This window comes from Ictalurus punctatus, chromosome 11 (genome assembly GCF_001660625.3).
Source record: "Ictalurus punctatus breed USDA103 chromosome 11, Coco_2.0, whole genome shotgun sequence".
Lineage (NCBI taxonomy): Eukaryota > Metazoa > Chordata > Actinopteri > Siluriformes > Ictaluridae > Ictalurus > Ictalurus punctatus.
The window spans coordinates 7,563,699-7,573,698 of NC_030426.2; the positions used below are offsets into that span (position 1 = coordinate 7,563,699).

The 10,000-nt window shown below is 46.2% G+C and overlaps 1 protein-coding gene across 7 annotated transcripts in view; it reads right to left on the reverse strand.

Annotated features, from left to right (window-relative positions):
- tox2 (TOX high mobility group box family member 2) overlaps window positions 1–10,000 on the reverse strand; it is a 114,152-nt gene that overhangs the window by 45,620 nt on the left and 58,532 nt on the right. For all 7 annotated transcript variants that reach the window (XM_017480054.3, XM_017480053.3, XM_017480052.3 and 4 more), the window contains one exon: window positions 7,878–7,937. In XM_017480054.3, coding sequence (XP_017335543.1) covers window positions 7,878–7,937 — 60 coding nt within the window. The remainder of the gene's footprint in view (window positions 1–7,877; window positions 7,938–10,000) is intronic.

Sequence of the window (10,000 nt, forward strand, 5' to 3'; positions counted from 1 at the left end):
TCCCTCTTTCTCTCTGTTGCTCTCGCTCTTTCTTTTCAATCTAAACAGCGGGAGGAAGTTATAAATCACGGTAATGCACTCAGTTGTAATTCAGACCAGCAGGGAGAAAACACACACACAGAACGCATATGTACACATAACACAAGAGCACACACACACACACACACACACACACACACACACCCCTCCCTGAAAATGGCAGGAGTTTACCGGCAGCATGGCGGCTCTTTAATCAGTGAAAATGAGCCGATGATATGAAATCCCCAATCACAGCCAATCAGCAGGCTTCCTGTCAGTCACAGTGGACTGCAAACTTCAATCAGAGTCTTGTAAAATGAGTTAAGTCCAGTCTGTCTACACACACCTGCTGTCCTGCCTTTGATCAAATTATATAATCCTACGATCCCTCAGGTGTGTTATACAAGACGTCAGTCAATGGACGTCTAGGCTGCTGTGTCCTGATCGGTGAAATCAGTATTCCACTATTAAAGACATGAACATGAACAGGCTGGCCATTTACACAGAGGTCACTTCGATGTTTTAGTGGGTATAGAGCTGGGTCGTGGAACAGCTTCTACAGTACACAAAGAAAGGGATCCCCCCCCCCCCCCCCCACTACTCTTTTTGGAACCAGAAACCTGCAACTGCATCTTTTCCACTGACCAGCAGTCCTTCAGCAAACGTCACAAGCGTTAGGTTTCGAGTACCTGTTCACGATGGAACAAAATGACTGTCGAGGATTCACTGCTCAGGGTGAGAAGTTACACGTACTATGTCATAAAGACATAAACGAACAACAAAAAAAAAGAAGAAGAGATAAACAAGTCACCTATATACAAGCGCTACCAGTGCAAACAGTGGTTTCTATGGCACCAATGCAGTATAAACAAATAGTAAAATGATTTCCTGAGGTTTCTGATCATTTACAGAAGTTGTATCAGCGTCACAGTCGGGGATCAGACATGAAACTAATCTTTTCATTGAAAATAATCGTAAATGCCAACAAAATCATTCTAAATTGTTCCGGAAAATATTATTTGAAAAAGTGCTCCATCGATTACCAGCACTATTTTCCAAGAAATTTCAGCTTAAACCTAAACAATTTCCCAATAGGCATAAAATTCTCTATAGAATTCATCACTTCCTGCATGCCTGGCTACAGGAATATACACTGATCGGAACTTTAAAACCACCTGCCTAATATTGTGTAGGCCCCCCTCGTGCCGCCAAAACGGCTCCGACCCGTCGAGGCGTGGACTCCACAAGACCTCTGAAGATGTGCTGTGGTGTCTGGCAGCCAGATCATTTAAGTCCTGTAAGTTGTGAGGTGACCCCCAGACGCTTGATCAGACTGATCAGACCTTGAACTCTTTGTCATGTTCCTCAAACCATTCCTGAACCATTTTTGCCGTGTGACGGGGCGTATTATCTCGCCGAAAACGGGCACTGCTATTAGGGAATACCGTTGCTATGAAGGTGTGTACTCGGTCTGCAGCAATGTTTATGTAGGTGGTATGTGTCAAAGCAACATCCACATGAACACCAGGACCCAAGGTTTCTCAGCAGAACATTGCGCAGAGTATCACACTTCCTCCACCGGCTTGCCTTCTTCCCATAGTGCATCCTAGTGCCATCTCTTAACCGGGTAAGCACACGCACCCGGCCATCATGATTCATCAGACCAGGCCACCTTCTTCCATTGCTCCATGCTCCAGTTCTGATGCTCACGTGCCCATTGTAGGCGCTTTCATTGGTGGACGGGGGTCTGCATGGGCGCTCTGACGGGTCTGCAGCTACGCAGCCCCATACGCAGCAACCTGTGATGCACTGTGTGTTCTGACACCTGTCTATCATAGCTAGCAGTAACTTTCTCAGCAATTTGTGCTACTGTAGCTCTTCTGTGGGATCGGACCACACGAGCTAACCTTCACTCCCCACACGCATCAGTGAGTCGTGGGTGGCAGTGACCCTGTCGCCAGTTCACCGGATGTCCTTCCTTCGACCACTGTTCATAGGTTCTATCCACTGCATACCAGGAACACCCCACAAGACCTGCCGTTTTGCAGACGCTCTGACCCAGTCGTCTAGCCATCACAATTTGGCCCTCGTCAAAGTCGCTCAGATCCTTACACTTGCCCATTTTCCCTGCTTCCGACACGTCAACTACGAGAACTGACTGTTCACTTGCTGCCTAGTATATCCCACCGCTTAACAGGTGCCACTGTAACGAGATAATCAATGCTGTTCACTTCACCTGCCAGTGGTTTTAATGTTACAGCTGATCGGAGTATGATATTAGACAGACGCTATTGGCAGGTTGGCGAGGCAAACGTGCTAACCACTAAGCTAACCTCAATCCAACTAAACAGGGCGGCGTGATAAGCAGGAACAGGAACATACAAATATGAATGGTTTCGAATTCCTGATCGCAGTACTCCAGCTTTCTCTCGGGTTGGTAAGAAATGAACTAGGACCTGCTGGTTCTTCTTCGGATCAGTCCTTCTATTTCAACGTGCCGCGTAAAAACGATAGAAGAAAAGAAATCGCGCCGGTGCAAACCATTCGGCTCGAAGGGGATTCGAAATAAGTACAGAAAAGCAGTATTAAACGCTTCCTGGACGTTTTGGTGATGAATGTTGTACATAATTTAATGGGCCACATTTACATTCGGAAAATATTTCGTGACCAGTTTGCACTCCTGTGACCTTTTGGAAGCACACGGTTAAACAATCTTAATTCATCCACCATCAGTGATCGAGGCCGCCGGACTTCCAGCTTGCAGTGATCTCATCGGCGTGGTTTTCTCTCGTCACCGATATATAAAGTGCCAGCCAACGTTAGCGGCTGCTAGGTCACGTAAACTGAATTTATGATCTCCTATAACTGCTCTGGGCAGCAGCTGGAGAAGATGTGGTGGCTGGCTTCATGCATGAGGGGGACGATGTGGGCTGGCGTTGGAGAGCGATGACCGGCACATTATGATTAACACTGGGAAAATGAAAAAAAAAAAAAAAAAAAGAAAAGAAAAAAAGAAGAAATAGGTGAGGTAAAAGCCTTGCCAAAACACTTAAGATGATACATTGGGTTCCAGTGTTTCTCGCCATGAGCACTACAGAGCGCTTCCTTTCCCTTTGAACTCAAAGTTTATTTCTAGCCAATTCCTCTTCAGGACAAACTGCTAGCTCTTCTCTTTTCCTCTTGCTCGCTCCTTCTCTTCTCTGTGCTCTGCTTTCTCAATCACTAGCCCTACTTGGCAGCGGGAGCTCCGAGGACCCGGAACGGCAATCAATAAAACCTTGTTTCGCTAATTGCGAGATTATAATCTATGCTGCCGCGTCTTCTGCGAGTCCAAACAGCAAGGCCATTAGAGAATTATTCCTTCTGTGTACTCAGGCCAAGCATGCTAATGCTAATACCGATGCTACCGCTGATTCTCCGCGTCGATAGCAAAGATCCCGGCTTCGCGGCACGGCGACGGAGCAGATGGGACTGTCTTAAATAGATTCAATTAGGCTTCGAATGAAACAACTGCAGAGAAAATTGTAGAAGATCTACGCGCATGCGAGACGTCTGACGGGCGCAAATCACAGGGACGTTCCCGTCGTCGGCTCAAATTGACATTTAATGGAGAGGCTCAAAAGGAAATGATAACTTTTCTTCACAGTAAAGTGTTTCTTAAGGAAGAATGCTAATTTTGAGTTGGGAAGCATAAAATGAACCAGACTAAACTCCTAATATATCCATCCATCCATCCATCTTCTTTTCAGGGTCACGGGGAAACCCGGAGCCTATCACAGGGAGCATCGGGCACGCGGCGGGGTACACCCTGGACAGGGTGCCAATCCATCACAGGACAAACTCCTAATATATATTAATCACCATATTGCCATATTGTCTCTGTCCTTTCTTCTTTCTTCAACTCTCTCTCTCTCTCTCTCTCTCTCTCTCTCTCTCTCCCTCGTTTGGTTGCGATCGATTGCCTCTTAGTGGGAGGTCATCCCCTTAGTGGGCTCCAGACTCTTTTGTTCTTGCCATACCGATCCTCCCTGACCTTGAACACACTGAGGGCTCGTTAGGGGCCAAGCGTTGTCTGTATTTCCCCTCCAATCAGACAAGGTCAGAGGTCACTGGAGGACAGCCAGGGTCAATGTGAAGACTCCGGGGAGTACTTGTGTACCTAAAGGGAGCTCTGAACTAGCACATCGCAGCGTGTGTGTGTGTGTGTGTGCAATCAAAGTCTGTAGATCATGCTGTCACGATATGTATCAGGAAATCTTTAGTCTACAGATTAAAGTCTCAAACCAGATTCGGTTCCACAATACTAATTTAAGCTATTGACTTAAGACGTTGTCCGTGAATGTTCTCTAAACCCATTGACCTAGAAAGCAAAACAAAGAGTCCCTTTAATTCATATCTCAAATAGGGAAATGATCTCAAAATAGTCCAAGGCTAATCGCAGTGCCTCGCCCAGTACTCGGCATGCGGATGACAGGGATTACAATATCATATCACGATAAAATAAAATAAAAAGTAGCACCGATTGAAAAACTTTCACAAGACCAAGCGTTTACTTCCATGCTATAATAAACTGATATACGGAGCATGCTCGCACAGCAAGAGCCAGTCCATGTAACATGTCTGATTGTTTACTTTGTGCTGTCAAGAACATTACAAAGAGGGAGGTTTATTTTTTTTATGTGTGTGTGTGTGTGTGTGTGTGTGTGAGGAACATCGGAGAGGTAAAAGAAAAATCAGTCTGAGTCTGGTCAAGTGGAGGAGAGAGGAAGACAGATGTCAAATATAAAAGACCCTGAGTAAACAGTTAGAAACAAAGGGAGCGAGTAAGGGGAAGAGGGAGGGTGAAAGAATGACCGATTACAGTCCATCTCTACCTCTATTTATCTTTCTCCCTCTACCTCTCTTTGCCCTCTGTCGCTCTACCCCACATGAGTGACATAAGGACAGGAGAAGACACAGAGACAGCAGTATGTTTGAATGAAAAGCTGCAATATCTGTCCTGTTCTTTCATGCCTTTCATTTCATGACCGGTCAGGGGTTAGGGCTAGGGGTTAGTCGTCTTACAGTACGTTTGAGTGGACTACTCGACCAATTATTGTTATGGTTAACATGCCAAATCTGTGTGCGTACAGTACTCAATATTCTGATCATTTTATATGAGTAATCAGTCACCGTTCCAACAAAACTTGCTTGCGTTCTACATAATACATTATAATAAATAAATAAATAAATAAATAAGGGGGCGGGGGGGGGGGGGGGGGGGGGGACACAGTGGCTTAGTGGTTGATACGTTTGTGTCGCACCTCCTCCCCGTGTGCGCAGAGTTCTGGGTGCTTCCTCCGGGTACTCCGGTTTCCAGTCCAAAGACATGAGCTGTAGGCTGATTGTCGGTAGCGTGTAAGGCTGGCCGATATATCGATATAATATCAGCATCGCGATAAATGATTTCATGATACACTTTTTTCCTGAGATATCGTTGGTATGGTGATGCATTTTTTTACATTTTTAATCGTTATAAATGTACTGGTACTGAACGGATGCCGTTGGTTTGCCGTCGTTTTAAACAAACAAACAGACAAACAAAAAGTCATCTTCTTTGTGTCGTGTAAGGCAAGTGATGGAGGTTAGGATGGATGCAAGTGCAGATAGGTTTATTAAAGAGAGGCAGGCAGACATGAGATAATAGCGTGCTCAAAAACAGGCAATAGGTCGGGCGATCGGCAGACGGGCGTAAACGGGGCTAAACCGGAATTCGAGAAACGAGGACGAGGACGGGATGAGAACTGTGAACAAAGGCTTGGTACACGGAAATCTTGCGCGATACTTCGCGCCGAACAATGAGACACGAGGGGTTTAGATACTAAACACAATCAGGGGTGAAACACCAAACAGCTGAGACTAATGACACATACGGGAAACAACCGATGACAATACGGGGGCGGAGACAGGACAGAAATCACAACAACACACGCGTGTCAGAAGTAAACAAAGTCAACGCCACTGACGAACCCGGAAGCACGCGCTCTTACTTTGCACGAGGGGAAATCGTGACTCTTTGTCTTCGTAGGCATTAACGGAAACTCCGTCGAATGTCCGTCCATCCATCCATCTTACCGCTTACTCCTTTTCAGGGTCACGGGGAACCTGGAGCATATCCCAGGAAGCATGGGGCACAAGGCGGGGTACACCCTGGACAGAGTGCCAATCCATCGCAGTGCACACTCACACACCCATTCATACACTACAGACACTTTAGACACGCCAATCAGCCTACCATGCATGTCTGGGGGAGGAAACCGGAGTACCCGGAGGAAACCCCACAGCACGGGGAGAACATGCAAACTCCGCACACACACGGCTCCCCGTGACCCTGTGTAGGATAATCTCTACGGAAGAGTTTAACTGGTAACACTAACTGGTTGAGGTGGGGAGGTGTGTCCAGCTACTCAGAAATGTGCCAAGAATTTATCATCCTTCTTTCAGGGGTTTGATCAAAGTGTATCGCAGTAATGTTGCCAATGTAATTATCGAATGCTCTGACACGGCACTAAAACGAACACGGAACATCCGGAAAGTGCTGAGACAGAAAGATTGATGTTAGTTAGCTAGTGCAGTGCTAATTAACGTGAATGTAAACCGTGCTTTTCAAGAGAGGGTGGGTGAGTGGGCGGGACTTATTACATTTTCTCATTTGCTAAATTCATATTTATTCGTCTTTTTCTGTGGGGAGAACCTGAACAATCCCAGACTGTTCCCTTGTAGTCGACTTGAACGCCTTGCTTATTGATCGAGTATCTGAAGCACGGAAGTAAGTTCTATTTTGATCCGCTTTTTCTTCTGCAGTCAAATCCCAGATTCTGCCTCCTGGTGCCGCTACGTCTTCGGCTTGCTTTGATTCGATGGCGCTCTTGAAAAAAATCCGATATTTTCTTTTGTCGAATTTGCTTAGGCGGTTAGTTGGTACTGTACCTAACTTCAACATCGCCAACATCCGACATTGTCCACGTCAAATGCCCTGGGTTAATGTTGACTTTTGTATTATTTTTTTTACACAAAACGTCAATAAAACACACAATAAAAACGCTATCTCTGAAATGCATCATTTCTCATCGGCGCCCCGATGTGTTTCGCGAGAATACAGGAGCGTATAAACCAGGCCTGATTCTCGTGCAGTTCTAAGATCGCTCTAGGACTGTGTGAGAGAAGAAAAACTTACCTACTTACCCTTCAGCTGTCCAGTAAATGGCACTTGTTTTCACTACGTACTGGATAATCAAACATTTACAGCTAGCAAATACACAGCTTTGCAAGTCTACCCATAATGCACTGCTCGAAGCTGCTGAACGAAGGGAAGTATGTACTTGAATACTAAAAAGACGCTGTGCTCGTTTGCATGCGCGTTCTATATGTAGCTGCAGTAGTACTTGTACAGTATGTACGTAGTTTAATAACCGGCGTCTGAAGTATACCTAAACTGGAAATACTGCTTTGACTTTAAGGAGGGAAGGTTGAGCAGGATGACATATCACATGATGGAGTGATGAGACAGGATAAGGGGAGTGAGGGATTGCTCTGTCTGTTTTTCTGCTTCTGTTTGCTTAATATGGAGAAGGCACACAAACCCAATCAGCAAATCCCCAAACACAAACACTACCATATGGCCTACGAAATGTTCCTCACAGCTGTGTGTGTGTGTGTGTGTGTGTGTGTGTGCCCTTGTCATTGACAGAATTGATTCATAGATTCTTTAGAAAATCGGTTCCGAATTATTCACCACGACACAAACTCGGCCTATACAGCACATGACATGTCATACTCTACAGCATGAGGCAATGATCAGCACAGGAAGTGATTCTTACCTGACTTGGGGAAAGGAACTCTTGGTTATTTTCATTCATGTACATGTTTTCACCATCAAACTGTGAAGAGAGAGAGAGAGAGCGCGAGAGAGAGAGAGAGAGAGAGAGAGAGAGAGAGAGAGAGAGAGAGAGAGAAAGTGAGTTCATGTCTGCCCCAATATTAGACCTAATAGGGGAAAAAAACTAGCATATAAAACAGGACAAGCCATAAATCACAAACATGAGACAAACATAAAACACTCACACAGAATGGGACTGAGAGAAAGAGAGAGAGAGAGAGAGAGAGAGAGAGAGAGAGAGAGAGAGAGAGACAACCCAACAGAGAGAGACTGACTTTCCCAGTTCATTAATTACAGTTCATTAGCCGAGGGGTAATTAGGCCAGTCAGGGGTGTGGATGCACAATGTGTGTGTGTGTGTGTGTGTATGACAAGGACACAAGTGTCAGTGGGTGTCAAGAATTGCGAAAGCGATAATTACTAGCAGATCTTACTGTCATACGCTCTCTCTCTCTCTCTCTCACACACACACACACACACACACACACGCACATAAATACATACATACATATGTCGTATGTCACACAAACACAGTGCAGCTAAAAGGACAGAACGGCCTCTGGCACCATCACACCTCCGAGCCACCTCCGTCCGTCTACCCACACCTTATACACCCTGCTGTGTGTCTGTGTGTGTTCTCCAGCGGGTAGCTCCTTCGTTGTTTGTGGATGAGGCTGACAAGTCGACTCCAGGAAGATTGGTATCTTATAGTCCTGAGTGTGTGCGCCCCGTGTGCAGAGTTTGCATGTTCTCCCCGTGATTTGGGGGTTTCCTCCGGGTACGCCGGTTTCCTCCCCCAGTCCAGAGACACGCGTTGTAGGCTGACTGGCACGTCTAAATGATCCGTCAAACTCCGCGAGCGTGTGTGCGTATGATTGTGTCCTGTTATGGGTCGGCACCCTGTCCAGGATGTCCCCCCGCCTTGTGCCGTTAGGCCCCTGGAATATCTCCAGGCTCCCCGCGATGCCGTGTAGGACAAGCGGTACAGAAAATGGATGGATGGGTGGATGGATGGCCGTTTTTACATTTTCAATGAACTTGAATCGCACACTGAAATTGACGAGAGAAACCGAACCTTTAAACGAAGTAAACGTATCCCACTGCGTTTAGTACTTTGTGTAACCGCCATCTGCCAACGTGACGACACTGACGCTTCTCCTGTAATGCTCCATGAGATTAGAGAACACAGAGCAGGGAATCTGAGATCGCTCCTCAGTACACAATCTCTCCAGAGTCCTCTCTTGTGGATTCTACTCTTCGGCTCACGGCGTGGGTTTTCAACAGGGATGAGGTCAGTAGACTCGACTGGCCATGTGAAGGGCTTGAGTCTTCTCACCGAACTGTTTTCGTGTGGATTTGGAGGTATGTGTTGGATTGTTGCACTGCTAGAAGATCTAATCATGACCCAGTTGGAAATTCTTGGCAGAGGTAACCAGAGTAAAAGTTCTTGGTAATTCATGATGTAAGTCCATGTAAACATAATCCATAATCCATGTAAACATCCATCCATCCAGTCTGGAGCCTATCCCAGGGGACTCGGGGAACAAGGCGGGGGATACCCTGGACCCATCGCAGGACACAATCACACACTCATTCACACACTACAGACAATCAATCAATGCCAATCAACGCATGTCTTTGGACTGGGGGAGGAAACCAGAGTACCTGGAGGAAACCCCTGAAGCACCGGGAGCACATGCAAGCTCCACACACAGGGCAGAGGCAGGATTCGAACCGCTAGCCCCGGACGCTAACGAGGTTATCTTGTATCCTAACAAGGTTTCCAGATCCTGTTAGAGGAAAAACAGCCGCGCAACATCACAGATCCCCCACCATCCATAAAAGTGGGGATTTTCTACATAACCAGCCAAAACCAAAAATCTGTATTTTTCTGACCACAGAACCCAGCTTCTCTCTAACAAAACACCTCACTCTGCTCCAGGCTGTTCTCAGTATTGACCAGTGAACATTTACAGGCGCGCTTTATAGCTATTGGCTGATTTAGGAATGCGAACACACACTTGTGAACACGTTTGTGTTCTGTCTAATCTTCCCCATGATGATG